This window comes from Channa argus, chromosome 4 (genome assembly GCF_033026475.1).
Source record: "Channa argus isolate prfri chromosome 4, Channa argus male v1.0, whole genome shotgun sequence".
NCBI classification, from domain to species: Eukaryota; Metazoa; Chordata; class Actinopteri; order Anabantiformes; family Channidae; genus Channa; species Channa argus.
The window spans coordinates 6094821-6113031 of record NC_090200.1 but is presented as its reverse complement, the minus strand read 5'-3'; the positions used below and the strand labels follow the sequence as shown (position 1 = coordinate 6113031).

The 18211-nt window shown below is 37.9% G+C and overlaps 2 protein-coding genes across 8 annotated transcripts; both read left to right on the top strand.

Moving 5' to 3' along the window:
- Positions 1-309: 309 nt before the first annotated feature.
- LOC137125679 (glycerol kinase-like) lies at positions 310-10800 on the top strand. Of its 5 annotated transcripts, XM_067501521.1 has the most exons (21): positions 312-518; positions 1759-1832; positions 1961-2067; positions 2183-2260; positions 2390-2469; positions 2857-2994; positions 3099-3208; positions 3349-3415; positions 3610-3627; positions 5033-5068; positions 5163-5230; positions 5319-5361; positions 5504-5584; positions 5773-5851; positions 6049-6145; positions 6259-6343; positions 6545-6665; positions 7393-7536; positions 7626-7712; positions 8175-8261; positions 8725-10800. In XM_067501521.1, the coding sequence occupies exons 1-21, from the start codon at positions 426-428 to the stop codon at positions 8733-8735; spliced, it is 1704 nt and encodes a 567-aa protein (XP_067357622.1). In that variant the 5' UTR covers positions 312-425; the 3' UTR covers positions 8736-10800. The 5 variants fall into 5 exon arrangements, 3 of the variants coding, with proteins under 3 accessions (XP_067357624.1, XP_067357622.1, XP_067357623.1); XR_010914183.1 differs by having other exon boundaries at positions 311-518; positions 7368-7536; positions 7626-8261; XM_067501523.1 differs by lacking the exon at positions 7626-7712 and having other exon boundaries at positions 311-518.
- A 365-nt stretch (positions 10801-11165) lies between these two features.
- nfkbiz (nuclear factor of kappa light polypeptide gene enhancer in B-cells inhibitor, zeta) lies at positions 11166-18035 on the top strand. 3 transcript variants are annotated; one of them, XM_067501526.1, is made up of 11 exons: positions 11166-11276; positions 12089-12232; positions 13009-13112; positions 13434-13744; positions 14394-14499; positions 14598-14744; positions 16276-16339; positions 16422-16591; positions 16834-16947; positions 17066-17233; positions 17319-18035. In XM_067501526.1, the coding sequence occupies exons 2-11, from the start codon at positions 12130-12132 to the stop codon at positions 17355-17357; spliced, it is 1326 nt and encodes a 441-aa protein (XP_067357627.1). In that variant the 5' UTR covers positions 11166-11276; positions 12089-12129; the 3' UTR covers positions 17358-18035. The 3 variants fall into 3 exon arrangements, with proteins under 3 accessions (XP_067357627.1, XP_067357626.1, XP_067357628.1); XM_067501525.1 differs by lacking the exon at positions 11166-11276 and having other exon boundaries at positions 11706-12232; XM_067501527.1 differs by lacking the exon at positions 11166-11276 and having other exon boundaries at positions 11708-12232; positions 13009-13100.
- The last annotated feature ends 176 nt before the right edge of the window (positions 18036-18211 follow it).

Below are 18211 nucleotides of genomic sequence, written 5' to 3'. Positions count from 1 at the left end.
TCTCATGGCCTTATGACATACTTTTATGTCTATTTAAAGTGAACACTTTGCCACCAGAATAAAATAGAAACATTTAAAAATGCCACACAACATGCAATAATCCTTTATTTAACAAGGTGACTCCCGTCTATAGTACTATAGTGGTTATCCATGTTCTTAAGGATATATAATCAAGCGTAAGCAAAGCTGGACAAAATAATCAACCATAACATAACATCAGAATAAGAAATCTTCAGATGACGAGATAAGGGATAAGGGCACCGGTATGATGCCGTTTTGTGGCGTCATCAGTGAGGGCCAGGGCGAACGTTACGCCTGAATTCCGCGACAACCTGACCGACCATCGACTTTCATTGAGCTTGAGCCGGTTTGGTGGAGCTAATCGGATTTCTGCGCATTTCGGTGCAGAAGCTCCTGGGCTGCCCATGAACGGCGCCATGGCCGCGTCCTCACACCGGATGATGCTGGGTCCGCTGGTGGCAGCCATCGACCAAGGCACGAGCTCCACTCGGTTTTTGGTAAGGCAAGGCACACAGTTAGGGATTCCCCTGAGTGCAAGCTAGTTAGCTGTTTGTGTATCCGATATTTAATATTTGCTTATAAACGTGCATAAGATGGGTAATTATATTGTACAGCCTTTGTTTGATAACCCAGCAACTTTGTTGGATGTGAAATGCTGTAACGACAAATGGTCGTTTTAACGTATTGTTAGGGGCTTTAGTGTCCAAAGCAACTAACTTAGATTAGCAACAGCACCTTGCTACGATTATGGTCAACAAATTTTTGGTTTCTGGACTATGGCTCTGCTGTCAGGTTAACTAAAAATGGAAACAATATTTAGCCGTAGCCTCATACAGAATGGAAGGTATTGGATTTCACTTGCTGTTTCTGTAAAAATAAATAAATAAATAAAAAGGTCTACTTTTAAATTGTACATTTTGAATGAATTGCTATAAGAGTATCTCATGTGAAGGGCACTCCTTGTACAGAGAACAGGTGTGTTGATTTATTTGCTGGGTGTGTCAGACAGCTGAGTGACAGGACTTGGCTTGAGTTGCCTCAGCTTCTCTGAAACCTAAAGGAAGACTCAGGGCAACAGGTGGCAGAAGTGAGCTTCGTATAACTTTATATAGTAGACTGGATTTATTTTTTTCTTTACATCCATCACAGTGCTTCACAAAACAATGGTTGGCTATTTTTTTCTAATATGTTTTAACACTAACTTTCCGCTCTCTTTTAAGTCAGGTCAATGTCGTCACGACATGTAAAAATATATAATTACTTTTCTTTTTAACTAAATATTTTGTCAAGGGGTTGTAAGAACACTTTTACGACACAAAATGAGCATAAACACTCTTAATTCATATACAGCTGCACTGATTTCTCGTCTTTGTATTTGCAATAATATTAGTTTAATTTCTCTTCTCAGCAGCTGAAAATATGGAAGTTGTGTCTGAAAATACATCAGTAAAGCATTTTTTATCCTTTGTGACTATTGTTATAACATGTAAATCACCTACAACCTGTTCAGGCTGGACTGAACAAGAATATAATCGGAAGACCGGCAAGTTAATAAAGTAATACATTGGAATCAGAAATCCCTCCAAGCATTCATTAGGAGTTACCAAGAGTAAGGGCTTGAGTAGGGGTACAGTGAATGAATGCTTAGTGAGCTTTTAGTAGATGAAGAAAGAATATAGTAATGAGTAATTGGCTAAAGTGTCACACTTTCTCTTATGTGCTTTTGTCTTTTTGAAGGTGTTTAATTCAAAAACAGCAGAGCTCCTTAGCCATCATCAGGTGGAAATCAAACAGAGCTTCCCCAAAGAAGGGTAAGTAAAAAGACTAATCTGATTTTATCAAAAAAAGGCGTCACACAGAATTTCTTTGTTAAAACGTCACACAGAATTTAGAAATGTGTAGGTCTTTTTTTTGTCCTGATGTCTGTTACAATTTTTAGATGGGTGGAGGAAGACCCCAAAGAAATTTTGCAGTCTGTGTATGAATGCATGGAGAGGACGTGTGAAAAACTTACCCAGCTGAACATAGATATCTCAAATATAAAAGGTATGCACACATATTTGCTCCAATTATTAAGAGATACTCGGGCATACTTTGATTCTGTGTCAAACAGGTGTTTGCAAGCTAAAATTACTGTAAATTATTTCTTTAATTTGTCCAGCCATTGGTGTGACCAACCAAAGAGAAACCACACTTGTGTGGGACAAAGAGACAGGAGAGCCTTTGTACAATGCAATCGGTAAATCTTTCATTAATTGTTCATCATTTCCATTTATCCTGGCACTGCTTATTATACCTAATGGGGATCAGCTGGAATTGTTGAATTTAACTGATTTGACTCTTAAATAACTGCAGTATTTTATTGCAGTTTGGCTGGACTTGCGGACTCAGTCAACAGTTGAACGTCTAATTAACAAAACCCCAGGAAGGAATAAGAACCATTTGAAGGTGAGCTCCTGGCCTGTTCCTAAATTTCTTCTATCTACCTCATCTGTTTTTATTGTACTTTCTTGGGGAATGTTGGGTGTTCAGTTTCAAGAGCTTAAATCTCCACAGGTGCTGGAAGTGAAATTATTATCATGTTCTGGGCATGACAGCAGGTCGGACTGACTGTTAAAGTAATATCGGCCAGTTGTTGATGCTCACAGTTGAAGTTTATAGCCGCTTATTTTTAATTTTTATTGCTTTTTGAGGAGGCTGTGTCTTCACGTCCATTTTTGATGTAGCTTTTCTTATGTCATCTGCCATTTTTAATCTGTATTATTATTTATGCATCTTGGAGTTTGAAAACAAATTCACACTACTTGACTTTTTTATGTCATTGTCTTCCTGCAGCACAAAACAGGACTCCCCATTAGCACCTACTTCAGTGCAGTAAAACTTCGCTGGCTGATGGACAATGTCGATGAGGTTCACGAGGCTGTTGTGTCTCACCGGGCCATGTTTGGCACTGTTGACTCTTGGCTCATTTGGGTAACCAAAGATCTCCTAACTAAACCACTGAAATATTAAATGCAAATGTGGAGCCAACCGTGACGACTGTCTTTTTGAGCGTATTTTCGATTACTGCCCAACAGTGTTTGACAGGAGGAAAGTCAGGTGGAGTCCACTGCACAGATGTCACCAATGCCAGCAGAACCATGCTGTTTAACATTCACACTATGGACTGGGACCCAGAGCTCTGCAAGTATGACTCCTGTCTTTATTTTTGTTATATGAATAATATCACTGACCTTTACTTTGAAATTCACGCAATATTTTTCTATAGAAAAATGAATGGACATCAGAATAAACATGGTCATTGCTCTTCCCTCAAATTCCCATCAGATATTTTGGTATTCCCATGGAAATCTTGCCTAGAGTGAGAAGTTCTTCAGAAATATATGGTCTCATGGTAAGCTGGTTTACCTTTGATTGTCTTTCCAAGTCTAGTCTACTTATGGAGTTTATTGCAATATTATCAAGGTTTGGGGTTTTTTTGTTTTGGTAAATGTGCTTTCAGATTGTTCTGTAAGTGCATGACAGTTGACTGAGAAATTGTTTTAGGCATTTTTTTGTGTGCCATTGTCTCTCTTCTCTCACTGGTAGAAAATATGTACTAGCAGGGTAAGTTACACTCGTCGTCACTATTTTAACTCATCTTGCAAAGTAACCCAACCTGCTTCTCTGTGACCAAGGTAAATATGCCATCATGCAGTGCATTTCCAAGATTTATTTGAAGGAAAATTTTATAGTACTTGAGCTTTTAATTTACACAATTAAAAGAAGAAAATATGTCAGGATTGAACCAGTTGTGTCCCAGTCTTGAAGCAAAACAGATTTGACCGGCATTTAGAAATGTATGGATGTTGAGCCTCTGAAGTCACAACTTAAGCACAAAACTCAATCTTGCTTAGTTGCAACTAACTGTACATTAACATGAGACCCTGTTCACATGAGGAAAAAAAATCCCAATTTACTATCATCAGTTAGATTTGATAAATATTATTCAAGCTTACAGAGTTGATATTTATTTGTCTTGATTCTGGACTATTTCAAAACTCAAGTCATAACATTTTATGTCTCTCTTTTCCTTACACACATGTGGATTGTGGTGGCTCAAAAGTTAGTGGACAGAGTTTGAATAGTTTCAGTAGATTAGTCAGTGTAAAATGTTAAAAAAGCCACAGGGACAAAAACAGGACATGAACGTTTGTATGTGAAGAAGGTCAGCTTGTGGTGGTGAGCTTCAGACAATTTCCTCCCTCCAGATGCAGCAGGCAGCTGTTTCATGAGCTGAGCACATGAGCTGTTTCATGCGCATGCTATACATTTAAATAGCAACTGTTTGCTAGCATGATTGCCAAAACAAGACAGTAAGGGCTCATTTGGAAATGTACTGGATGGTCCTTATCCCTCCCCTGTTTTTGTTGTGGCATGCTGCTCATCTGGTTGTCACTGATGCCCACAGCTCTCCTGACACAGTCTTCCTCTGCAAACACATCCCATCACATCTCCCAAAACTCTTCACTCTTTTTTTTTTTTTTTTTTTTACAGTTTGTTTACCCAACTTTTGTCCTCTTCCTTTAAACTTTTAAACACCAAAATCGAAAGCCTCATGAAGGAGTGAAGACATTTTGATTTATACAGGTTCACAATTGTTGTTTTCCCTCACTGTTTGTTTCACTGGTACAGCATGTAAAAATGCGGTGGTAGGAATAAAATCAATATGTTTTTGTTATTTGGCTTCATGTAGTCAAATAATGTGTTGCTGACGGGGGCAAGGTTTATGCTTGCGTTAATTTTTTTCCAATGATAACAGTAATTGAGATTCATTCATTTGACCAACAAAAATGTCCAGTTAAACTATACCTAGGTGTAGTTTTATTAAATGATAAGTCAGTTCATTCATATGTTTAAAGATTTAAATGTGAAACCCACATGATGCTATAACCACGAACAAAACAAATTGTTTGATTTCAGTAGGGCTCAGTTGAATTAAAAAAAAACAACACATCTTTTCATTTGACAGAAATCTGGGGCTCTTTCAGGTATCCCCATTTCAGGGGTAAGTTCAGCACTTTCTTTTTTTTCCCCACCATTTTACTGATATTTTTAAGAATGAGTAAACTGACAAATATATGTATCGCATGTGAAAACAGTGTCTTGGGGACCAGTCTGCAGCACTTGTTGGACAGATGTGTTTTCAGGATGGACAAGCTAAAAACACGTAAGAGGCTTTGTATGTTTTTATAATTGCATGATTTTCAGCTTTTTCTTTTGTTGGAAATTCTCATAAAGGTTTATGTGTGTTTCAGGTATGGAACAGGTTGCTTTCTCTTGAGAAACACTGGAGTCAAGGTACGTTGCTTAGGATTTATAATTCAAATTCAGGATTTTAAATTCAAAGTTAATTAATACTATCCATGAATTGGGGTTGTACATTGTGACATACCTGCCCACATTGCCAGCTTGTCTGTACCATTTTGCTGTTGTTTTGCAGCCCGTGATGTCTGACCACGGTCTTCTGACCACTGTGGCATACAAACTTGGCCGGGACAAACCTGCCTGTTATGCACTAGAGGTACTATAGAGAAAGGAACCCTTTCAAAGAAAACGTGAAAAGTGTACACAACCAACTCCGGTTGGGTGCGGGATACTGTACTGTAATGTATGAAAAGAGATAAATGTGATGGCATCGCCTCATTCCTTCACTTCACACATGTAGTCTTTTATTTATTTTTTTGTTGTTGTCGTTGTATATCTTGTCAGGGGTCTGTGGCCATTGCAGGAGCTGTGGTTCGTTGGCTGCAGGACAATCTCGGGATCATCGGATCGTCTGAAGAGCTTGGTAGGTCCCCACTTTAAGTTTGAAACAGTTAGTGTTCATCAAGTATGTTCATCCGACAAAATTAAACGATTTACAACTTTGTTATACTGACTTCTGGGACTCTTGTATTTAGGGAATTGTAGAAAAACATTAATATATAAATTAATTCTGTATAGCTATTGTATGATTAAGTAGATTTTCCACGTGTTCCTGTGCAGAAAAGTTGGCTGCATCGGTTGGTACATCCTACGGTTGTTATTTTGTTCCTGCATTTTCCGGTCTTTATGCACCTTACTGGGAGCCTAGTGCAAGAGGGTAAGATCCAGGAGATGAAATCAAAAGTGTAATGAACAAAATTCTTCACACAGCCTGCTGAAGCGAGTGTTACTCGCTGAATCACTCAGTCTTGATCTTTCTCTGTGCCGCAGGATCATTTGTGGATTAACTCAGTTTACTAACAAGAGTCACCTTGCGTTTGCTGCACTGGAAGCCGTTTGTTTCCAGACCCGAGAGGTAAGTCCTCTGCCTTTCTCAAACGAGCCATCTGAGAAAACTGCTGACGTCTGGCACAAGCATTTTTGATGAACATTTCTGCGATTTCAAAAGGCCATTTATTTTCATGTGCAGCGTGAACATTAATTTTTTATTTTTTTATATTTAAATGATTAAAAGCAGGTATTTGTATCCTAAATGTGTAAATTTGTTTGGGTGCAGATACTAGATGCTATGAATCAGGACAGTGGAATCCCACTAACTCAACTTCAGGTGGATGGAGGAATGACATCTAACAGGCTGCTAATGCAGCTGCAGGCTGACATTCTCTGTATTCCTGTTGGTAAGATTTCCAAGAAATCTTAACTTATTCTAGCTATTTTGTCATGTATGTTAATTGAGTCACTAGATACCAGCCAGTTTCTGTATTGAATTGTTTTTGCACTTCACCTGACCTGGAAATGATTCCAGTCTGCCGTCACGAGGACAATGCATAGCTTTTATTTCTAGTCTGAGGAGCGAAGACTAATATCTGATTAGACATGAAAATACAAGAAGACTCATGACAGTGGACAGGTTGAGACGTTGAAAAATGGTAGCTCTGTGTTATATGTTTTAGGTCTGACAGAAAAAAAAAACATTGTCTTCATTGTTATTTTTAAATTAAGATAAAATCCACTTTTTCAAACACATTTGGAGAAATGGGTAAAGATCATAATTAGTTAGTTAGACTCAAATTATAACGTGCAACCAGAATTATGCAATAATATCTACATTCTTAGTGTCTAGGTAAAAAAGATGCAAGAAACACGCCTGCATCATTTACATGGTTACAAACTCTGGCAGTGACCCGACTGGTTCTTCAGTCAAAAAGAACCAGTCGGAAAGTATCCCAGAAGGTGACATACAAATGAACAGTTGTAGTGTTATTGTTACTACTACTGCTAATAAAACAAGGAAAATTATAATGTTGTTAAAAGCAGGTGGAGAAGCTCCTATTTTAGTATATTGGTGCTGTGCTAATGTCAGTCATTTTGATCAGTAGAAATGATGCCAGCTGCTGTTTTCAGTGAAACCATCCATGCCTGAGACCACAGCCCTCGGTGCAGCAATGGCAGCAGGAGCAGCGGAGGGGGTGAGCGTGTGGAGTCTGAACCCAGAGGACCTGAGTGAAGTCACATCAGAGAAGTTTGAACCTCAGATCAACCCTGAAGGTGCACTGAGCTGCTGTTCTCTACACAACTTCCCTTGTTTCCTCAGTAGCTGCTGTCAACAAAGTATTTATAAATGATGTGCTCTACAGAGAGTGAATTTCGGTATGCTCGGTGGAAGAAGGCAGTTGAGAAATCTATGAACTGGGAAACGACGGAACCTGTTTGTAATGGAAACGGTAGGCAAGACCACACCTAGCCGAAATATTATGATGTTCACGTGGGGGGACAAACTCCTAATGCATCCAAAGTGTAGCCAATATGCAGGTTAATTAGTCTGATATAGGTAAGTAATGGCTATCTTCCGCAGTTAGTGTTTGTAATTCCTGTGATGTGATTCGCTCCCTTAAATCCATAATGATGCAGGTTGTGCCATGAATGATTCGTGAGTACAGGACATTTAAAACTCTGTTTTGAAATGACCCATTTGTGACTTGATGTACAAGCATGAAAGAAATACTTTCAGATTTGAATTGCATATGACATATTTTACGTATAATTAAGTTGATGTATGTATTCACTACCTTTTAATGTTTGGTGTTTAACTGAATCCTGACTTTTTAATTTGTGATTTATATGTATTAGTTATGACCACTGAATTATTGCAGCTTAACCTTTCCTCTGTTTGGACGATCCAACAGGTGAATCTAGTATCTTCAGCAGCATCCCCCTGGGCTTTTACATCATGGGCAGCATGTTGATGTTAATTGGTGCAAAATACATCACAGGTCAGTTTGTACTTGCTCAGTACTCATTGTACTGCAATGAGTGTATAATATTCTCTTTGGCATAGACTTACTAACACTGTTGCACTGGTTCTATGTGTCTTTAACAAACATTTGTGTATTTTCATTTAGGTGAATTAAGTTATTGTTTGGCTTTCATTTTTCCAAATGGACAAAATGGCCATCTATTAAAACAGCACTTTTGAACAAACCTGAGTGACTGCTCTACACATTATTAATCTAAGTGTAACTGTTCAGGAATTTGTTACACTGCATGATAATATCAGCTGCTTTATGCTTTCAACTCTCCAAAATACATCTGGTTAGAATCCCCAACATTTGTCACGCAAGTTGGTGTGATTTTCAATGAAGCATCCAGCTACTGTAAACATGTCATGTTTGAGTAATGTGATGGTAGATAGAATGTTAACCTGTGTTGAAATATAAAATTTGTTTGTGTGTTAAGGTCCCAACTAGCCATAGGTTCTTGGAGGCATTAAAGAAAAACAGCTGAAGTGGAAACAAATGCTTGATACTGGACCATCGCTCTCTCGGTTCAACTTTTTCCAGAAGGCATTCCTGCAGAAATAAACTCCTCAGGAATTTTGCCACTGACCGGAAAACTGGGCCGAGTTACTGAACAGGACTGACCAAAAGGGATACTTTCTTATTTTGCAGACAAAAAGACATTGCTGTATTAGATAGATTTTAGCAGCAACATGCATGCAGTGTTTTTTTATTTTACAGTGTTGATACGGTATAAATTGTGAGCCTGTATTTGTAGAAACTGTCCTGATGGTAGATCAGATTGCTGTTATCTATTTACAGCTGTGTTCAGCGATGTCCTCTGTCTAATTTGCATTACTTCGTTGCAGCACTGTGTAATGGTCTTCTAACAGTAAACTTCGACGTTTTGTTGAATAAGACCCTTCACTATGAGCTAGAGCACTTTATATTTTTTGTTCTTTTGTGGGACCTTTGTACCAACACGTCTATAGATAAACCTTTTTTCTAACATTTGGGATTAGGACGTAGAAAGTTGGAGATACAATGGAGTGAAATGAAAGAAGGGATAACAACGTATGTGCGGACAAGATTTCTGCTGGGAATGATGTTCATGTACTAAAATGTTTATCATTGTTGTTTGCACTGATCAGCCACAACATTAAGCCCCCCTGGTGGTTTTGATGTTGTAGGGGTCAGCATGTGCTCTCTGACTGCTCTGCAGGCCCATATGCAGCAAGCTGTGATGCACTGTGCGTATTGAATTTTTACAATGCTCACCCTTGTCCATCACAACAATTGCTATTAATGTTGTGGATGATTGGTGTGTGCAGGCATGCAATAATGGATATCGGTTTTTACACAGAATATATGAAGCCATAATTTCCACCGGCAATGCCGGGAGAACCAGGAAGCTCAATAATATTCTGTCTATCAGCCAACAATGCGAACATAAGTGTAACATAACTTTTTATATCAATCATCCAACATCCTCCACTGTTTTGACACTGTTTTATTTTCCACAAAATTGGATAATGTTTTGTTATCTGTAACCACTTATCCTGTTCGGGGTCATGGGGGGGCTTGAGCCTGTCTCTGCAGTTACTAGGCGAGATGCAGGCTGCACCCTAGACAGTTCTCCAGTCTATCCCAGGGCCAACACAGAGACATGCACAGACAGACTCAGTCACATTAACAGCCGATTGTTTTTTTTTTTGGTCACCAGTGAACCTGACATGCACACGCGAGCACAGGGACAATGTGCAAATTTAGTAATCACTAATCAGGTGAAACTCTACTATTCAGACATTCTAGCTCTCTAGTTACTGTATTTGTAAGCTCTTCAAACATGCCCAAACATGTTGTATGCATTTGTGAAGAAAAAAACGAAAGCATCTTCATTGTGCTTACATCATGTTGGAATTTCTAAAGTTAACACATCATTCAAAGGACCAGAAGAGCTTGAATTATTATACAACTAGATCTGAAGCATTAACCTTGAAGTGTTTCTGAATACAGATAGGTTGCTATTATTATACTTCTGTGTGCGTCTGAAAGAAAGAGAGCCAGTGATTCCACTTGATAGAGACATGGCTGGTATTTTATTTATGAAATTGTTCACTGTTTGCTCTGTGTAGTCATGCGATTATTTATTAAACTGTACAATTCACTGTAAAGGAAAGTATAAATTACTGTCAAAGTGGCATATTTAATTTAAGACCCATAACTGTGAAAATGTTTTGAACAATTTTACAACTCCTTTTGATTATTCTGTTCTGTTCAAGTCCTTGCAATGTATTTGTATTCATGATCTAAGAAGCATGCAATCATTTTCTTAACAGCATTTTGAATCCCTCTTCTGACGTTGCAGGTTGTGCTTACCTTTATATGTCTTGCTTGGTTTGAGCCACATGAATTGCAACAAGTTGCTGGTCATTTGGAAATGTAGTGTAACTGGTTTAAAATAAGGAAATAATGTGTACAAAATGTGTGGAAACAGGTTTGTCAGTAAGCATCATTAAAAATGAACTTTAACTGGTGAACTGGTCCTGAATATTCTGGCAAAACTGGGGTTTTAGATAAAACATTTACAGACAATAATTTAATTACAATCACTAGTTGACAGATTAATACGTGTGTTAAAAATTACTTATGAAACAAAGCTAAGTAGGTTGCTGCAGCAGGTGTTATCTGCTGTTAATGGTTTTGCAGTGCCGGTGAAGTTAGAATGTAAATCATAAAAAAAAAATTCAGTTTATCAGTCTTTTCAGTGGCTTTTTAATGATAAGGAATTATTTCCACTGCTGTTGTGACTCACTCTGACACGCACACACTGACGTTGGACTAACGCCAAGCACAACTTTCCACACTGTAGGGGAAAATCCCAAATAAATGGGAGCTGTTACCAAAGGAGTGGTTAGTCCAACAAATGCAAGTTATTCAATCCATGAACTGAATGACTTTGAAGTCCGGCTTCATCCTGCACATTTTTCAGAGGTGGAAAACCTGCAACAGGTGTGTAAGGATAAACTCACTTAACAGACTTATGTTTATTAGCCAAATCTCATCAAAAGAGGTAACAAAAATTACTCTTCTTTACATAATCTGCTTTATGGATTCACTAAATGATTTGGATACATATTTGGTTAATTATATAAGACTCGATTGTTTCCCTCGCTGTTTAGGAAAACATGTTCAGTGTTGCTCTGCAGTCAACTTACTTCTTCATCTACAAGGCTGCATTGTTCAGTGGCTTTGCTTATGAATGTAGCCGCACATTGAGCTTATTTGCATATCAACTGGTCCTCAACAGCTTGTTTTTTTTTTTTTTTTTGGGAATGGACTGCTTTCGTGCTCTTGTTGATAAGACATTTTCAGGATGTACTGCTTTTTTGGGGGGGGGGGGGGGGGGGGGGGGGGGGGTTAGATAAGGATTTCCTTTATATTTGTTTTTCCATAGATGATCCAGTTCTCTTTCTATGAATGTTTTCAGAAATTTGATGTAAACTTTATCTGCACAGACATTTCAGTAAACTAGCCAGATTTGCCCTCCAGAATTACCCTTCACCTGTGACAAACATTTTGTTACCTTTATTTTGAAGCTGACATGTGACTCACCTCAGTAATATGTTAACCAGGAAGTTGCTCCAGGTGTGGGACATTTTGTGTGGCAGTTGTTCCTCATTTTTTAACTTGTGGTGACAAGTAGAAAGGGGGGAGGTAGTTTGAGTCAGTTGTAGATTTTGTCTTATTATACTTCAGTATTTTTATTTGAGTTTTTATTATTATTTACACTTCATTTCGCTGCAAATTTTTTTCCCCACAAGGTGTGTGGGAGAGGAAAAACTTCAGTGTTAGGTGGAGTTTTATGCTATTGAATGACCTTTTGAACATGTTGGATCCAAGAGGGAATAACGCCAAAGGACGCCAGTTTTTGTCAGGGGGAACCAACTTCAGCCAGGACAATAAAGGTCAGTTTTCATATGGTAATGGGATATGCAGCGGTGCCAATTCCATCACCAGCTGTTTTGTTTCCGAGACACAGGCGAACAAGAAAGTCCACGTATGTATTTTGTGCGTTGACGTTGTCACACTGTTGACATAGGACTACAGGTCAAAAACTTAAAAATATGACTGAGTATTTTAACATTATCAACAATAAGCTGTAATTTAAAAACGAGCCTTTGTTATTTCAAACAAAAACTTCAAGTTGGTCGGTTTTCATGGCTCATGTTTGAGAACTGAACGTGAGGACTTGAATGCACTGTGTATTAGACAATCAACTGTGGCCCTTTTCAAAGATTTCAGAATAAACATATTTACTTATTTTCATAAGCATAAACTTACTATTATTAACATATACAAATGTACAGACAAGACAGTAGTAATACTTATTAATAACATATTTAACATTTTATTCTGAGTTTACATGTTTTAATATTTAACTATGACTGTGTCATTGTCAAGTCTAAAAGTGAAGTCATTATAAAATCAGGTTTTAAAATCTGTTTTTTCACTTGTCATGGAGCCTTGTTTAAGTGCTTAAGTGCTTAGTATTCAGTCTAATCTATATTGTATTGATAATGACATCACGCCTAAGTAAATAGCATGACAACTTTTCCATCCATTGCTTGATTGCCTAATACTTCTAGTTTATGAATGTTTGATATTAGTATTAACATATGCTATTAACTATGTTTTTTCATTTTAATTTTAAATTCATGCATTGTTACCGTATTTTTCTCAGGCTCTCTTATCACTGATCCCAATCCGCCGGGGTACTTTCAAACCGTCCACAAGAAAAACACAGTGAAAGAGCTGCTCATGATGAGACGTCAGGTAGGCAAACAGGTATTTCAACAGGACAAGCTGAAAATAAGTTTATCTCATATTTATGGTAGAGGTTGTCAGAAAATGTTGCAATCGCCTCCATGTACAGCATTTGAAATGTGCCTTATTTTGATTACAAGTATGGTCAAACTTTGTTCAGTATGAGGAAGGAGTTAAGCATTTCTCCACCTCAATGAGAGCAAAGTACAAGTCCTAACGTTAGTATGCAGATAATGTACAAGTAAGAACAAATGCGCATGTTTTTGCCACAAATTAATCAGTGAGATAAGCCAACTTATACAAGGTGGGGATAATAACAGCTGGGAAATTTTTCTCTTTCAGAAATGGAACTACTCATTTGAGGACAACAATTTTGAGCCTAAATGTAAACATCCAAAATTGGAGACATTTGTGAGTCCTTATCTCATAGGCACGCCAACACCAGTAAACCCAAATGTCACCCCTGAGTTCACTCCCCCTGCTGTTCAAAATGGAAACACTTCCCCACAACAACTGCAACATCTGCACGGCCAAATGGTCCCAACTGCTGAAGTCAAAATGACTTTATTTCACTGGCAAGTACAGCAAGAGGCGCAGAGAATTCAAGGTGTTTCTCTGGACCTGCTGAATATGCAAGATGCGGATGGTGACACGTATGTATTGACAAGCATGATCAATTTACTTAATAAATAATGGAAATGTATAATTGATTAAATTGGTTATAATTGTGCAACATACAACACAAGAAGTGTTGAGTTTTCATTTACAATTATGTAAGATTAGGCAGTTAATCTAGGGAAAGCATTTCCTGACTATGGGTGAATTAATGCTTTAAAAATTTACATAATATTAATGTATCAAGATAACAAGTGAGTGGGAAAGTATTTTTATTTTTTATTTTTTTCTTTATTTGTTTTAAGCGATGTCTTGCATAAAAAGTTCAGGTTTACGTTCAACGTTACTAATGAAACTATTTTGAACATATAGTTGAAATACAAGTAAACTATTTCTTATAAATAAAGCAATGTAGCTTCAGTAAAACATTATAATATGTAAAAGCTGGCTTGTGCTTCCAATTCTGGGAAGCCTGGCAAGGGACATGTGAGAGAAGCATTAATTGATGGGTGGCGAGATCTTGCAAAAGTTAAATTTCCCTTCCCAGGCTCCAAAGAAGTTATTTTCTAAACATTTTTTAAACATTTTAATAGCAGTGAATAAACATATGAATTTGTTATATTAAAATAATGAACTAATTTACTAAATTTAAAAGGTAAAGAATTAAATGTTCTTTCCAACCTCCAGATTTCTTCACATTGCGGTGGCACAAGGTAGACGGGCCCTGGTTTATGTGCTGGCCGGTAAAATGGCTCAGTGTGGCTCTCTGGACGTGAAAGAACACAACGGGCAGGTACAAACACTGGACAGGGTTGTATGTATACATATGAACTATTGCCCACACATGATTATTTTGTTACACGTGAGTAAAAATGGTTTTACGGCACACAGACGGCTCTTCAGATAGCAGCTGCCACCAATCAGCATTTAATTCTCCAAGACCTGATTTTACATGGAGCCCAGATCAACACTCAAGACTTCTGGGGCCGCTCACCTTTGCACGTGTGTGCTGAGAAAGGCTACTTTCTCAGTCTTCAGGTAACAATTCATAACTTGAAATAATTTGAAATATAATTTGTCTCTCTTTTTTTCTTTTATATATATTTTTTTGTTTTCTTTGTGAAAACTAAAGTTAGCCAATTAAGAGTTTAAAGTAAGAGCTGCAAGTGCAACAATAGGGAAGTGATAATGCTTGTTTGGCTGAGACCAGACAAGTATCTTTACTCTGAAAAGGTTTAGGGTGTTCAGTCAAATAGCTCAGGCTTATGGACAGCTGCTTTAAACCACAGAGATGTTGGGTTCAATTCTTATCAGAACCCAGCACACACTTGAAGATTTATAATAGTTCAACAAATAATTCAGAAGTTGGTAGAATTCATGGGTTCAAACCTTATGGTAATTTTTAAAGTTTGAAGTCCAGCACATAAATGAATATTCAGAAACTCTGAGAAGTCAGGTTTCCTTGTCTGACCAAATAGCTCAGGCTGTTAGAGGGGTGCCCAGGAAGTCAGAAGTTGTTGGATCAAAGACTGGAGAGGATACAATGAAAACCCTTTCAGAAAATATCATTAAATGTCCTGAGGAATAGCTCAGCTTGTAAGATAAATAGGGTTCAAGGCTTTAGCAAATTTTCAAGTCGTAGGTCAAAATTCATATGTGTTGTGAGAGAAGGTCTCAGAGGGGGGGACCCGGTGGTGTCGTGGGATTGTCAATGCACACAAAATATCTGGCAGTGCAGCACTGGCTCAAACCCTGACCAGACAATCCAGGTGGGGCTCCCCAAGCCACACCAGGCAGCCCGCCCAATCCAGCTCCCCAATGCCCCAATCCAGGTGGGGCTTGCCCCACCTGGATTGGGGCATAGAGAGCCTCTCCCTGAGCACAAACAAATCTTCACCTTGTGTGAAGAACCTTAAGATTTACCTGCAAGATGAATTAGGATTATGAATGATATTGACATATTAATATTCAAAAGCATGTCCACAGAGAAAACCAAACCCTGGCTTCTCCCATAGCACATCTGAATGTTCACTTATGGTCAAGTTTATGTACTAGGGCTTGAACCCATATCTTTCATATTTCCCATCAGTTACTTAACAGCCTGAGCTATTCCTCCAGACACTGAACAATGCTTTCTGAGAGCTTTTCACTGCATCCTTTGGACACCACCCTTTAAAACACACTGAGAGTCATAAGGATTGATCCAACAACCCCTTACTTCTTAAACAGTGCTTTAACAGACTGAGCTATTTGGTCAGACAAGGAAATGCAACTTCTGTGTGACTTTCAGAATCCTCATTTATGTGCTGAATTTCAAAATGTACTGATTATCATAAGGTGTGAACCCATGAACTCCACACACCCATGCAGCTCACCAAACCTCCAAACCATTTATCAAAACACTGCAAAGCCATCCACCTCATTCACATTAGTAAGACAGCAGTAAAACACCTCTTTTAAACATTTTCAACTACAAACAAAAAAATCTTTGATTGTCTTTAAAAAGAAAAAAAAATCTAAACTCTTTACCAAAGTTACAAGTTTCTTTTTTATACTGCTATTTTCACAGAGCATCTGGACGTCCCTTGTTAGATGTGGGCAACTGATTGATATAGAACAGTTCAATTATGATGGTAAGTATTTTGTATTGAAGGGGGAAATTGCTGCTGATGCCAAATGTTTCTGTGATTTCACAAATGCCCTCTCTGTTTGGAGGTTTAACTCCACTCCATGCCGCAGTCCTGTCCCACAACGGCGTTCTTAAAGAGCTGAGGACTCTGGAAAATCCTTGTACATACATGTCCATGGAGCTAGCAAAGAGGAGACACAAGTACATTGAATGTATTAAGACTCTTATGCTCATGGGTGCCTCCTGTGGGAAAAGGGTATGTATTACAACATCTAGAAAGTATTTTACTTTGGAGTTGAGATTTCTTTTACTTAACTACTCAGGTTTCCTTAGTTGTGTTCTGTACTTTGTTTCATGGTAAACTGATATTGAAGTGCTGCTTTACAAAGACACATGGTCAAGCTCTACATCAGGTGCAGCTTTCAGTCACCTGGAAAGACTTGGAGGCTGCAAAACTGAGCTTGTTTTCATGCAGTGTTTCTGATTCCATTCCCACAGGATCTGAAAAGTGGACGGACTTGTCTTCACATCGCATCTGAAGAGGCAAATATGGAGCTGCTTCAACTTTTCCTCGACCTCGAGTCATCTTCACTGTCCACCGTAAATGATAAGGTCAGTTGTTTGCCAGAGTAAGTTGCAATAAAATGACAATATGATATTAATGTCTATCTTAACAGTTTTTCTAAAATGTCTACAAACAGCATATAATGTGTTGTTCTGTGGCTTTCAGACATTTAGTGGAAACACAGCTCTGCATATTGTCAGCTCTTTGCAAAATCATAAAGCTCAAGTGCAGGCGGTAAGGCTGCTGATGAGAAAAGGAGCCGACCCCGGAAGCAGAAACTTTGAAAACGAGCTGCCATCTCAGCTGGTGCCAGAAGGAGCCATTGGGGAAAAGGTAGGGTGTGAAATTATGCTGCTGGTAAGATGGAAACTGATGGATACACAGTTATATTAAGCTTTTGTGTTGTTTTTTTTTTCAGGTGCGACAGATCTTGAAAGGGAGAAATGTTCATGCTTAAGTGATGCTTAAAAACACTGTCAGTCAGACAGTCTACTCTATGAAAATACTATTTGCCAAAACAAGGCAGATGCTAGTTGTTTCAGTGAAACATGCCAAACTGTACATTACCATGTAATGATCAAAAGAGAGTGAAACTATGAATAGTTTTCTTTCTTTTTTTTTTTTTTGCTGTTTTTGTTGGTTCTTATTGTTTTAGGTTTAGGATGTTACTTTTGTACTAACCTTGACATGCCTTGCCCTTATTGCTGACAGATAATCATGATTCATATATATTGTTTTTATTGTAATCACGTTTGGGAGTATTTCACTTGGGCTAGTAAAAGCAGGAATAGTAATGATATGCCACAGCAGGAAGACTTTTGAGGGTTTTGACATATTCTAGTGGTACTATGTTTCATTATGAAAAGGTTATCGGGAAATGGTACTTCATGGTTTTACATATTTTGTATATGCTATACTTAATAAGTGTTAGATTTTTAGTAAAGAGATGAGGAAATGTTATGCAAGCTGCAAGTCAAAACGGCTTAATGTCTTAAAAGTGTACCATAATCTGAGAATGTGACTTCATTTTAGTGTAAAATAAATACTGTGCTGTACCTTTACCATGTTACCATGTGCATGGAGGTTTTTCGTTATCTTCAATTTTAAAAATAAAGTTACTTTTCATGATAAAAAATTGAGCTTGACTTTGAAGTGTTTTTTTTAAATTCCCAGACATCTAAATGCTTTGTTTCACTCATATTATTTCGGTTTCTTACATCTAAATAAACCAGATGTCAGCCTTAATGTACTGAGAAGCAAAGTGGTAAAATGACTAAAGCAAAAGAGAAGTAGAAGTAAAACCGTGGTCAG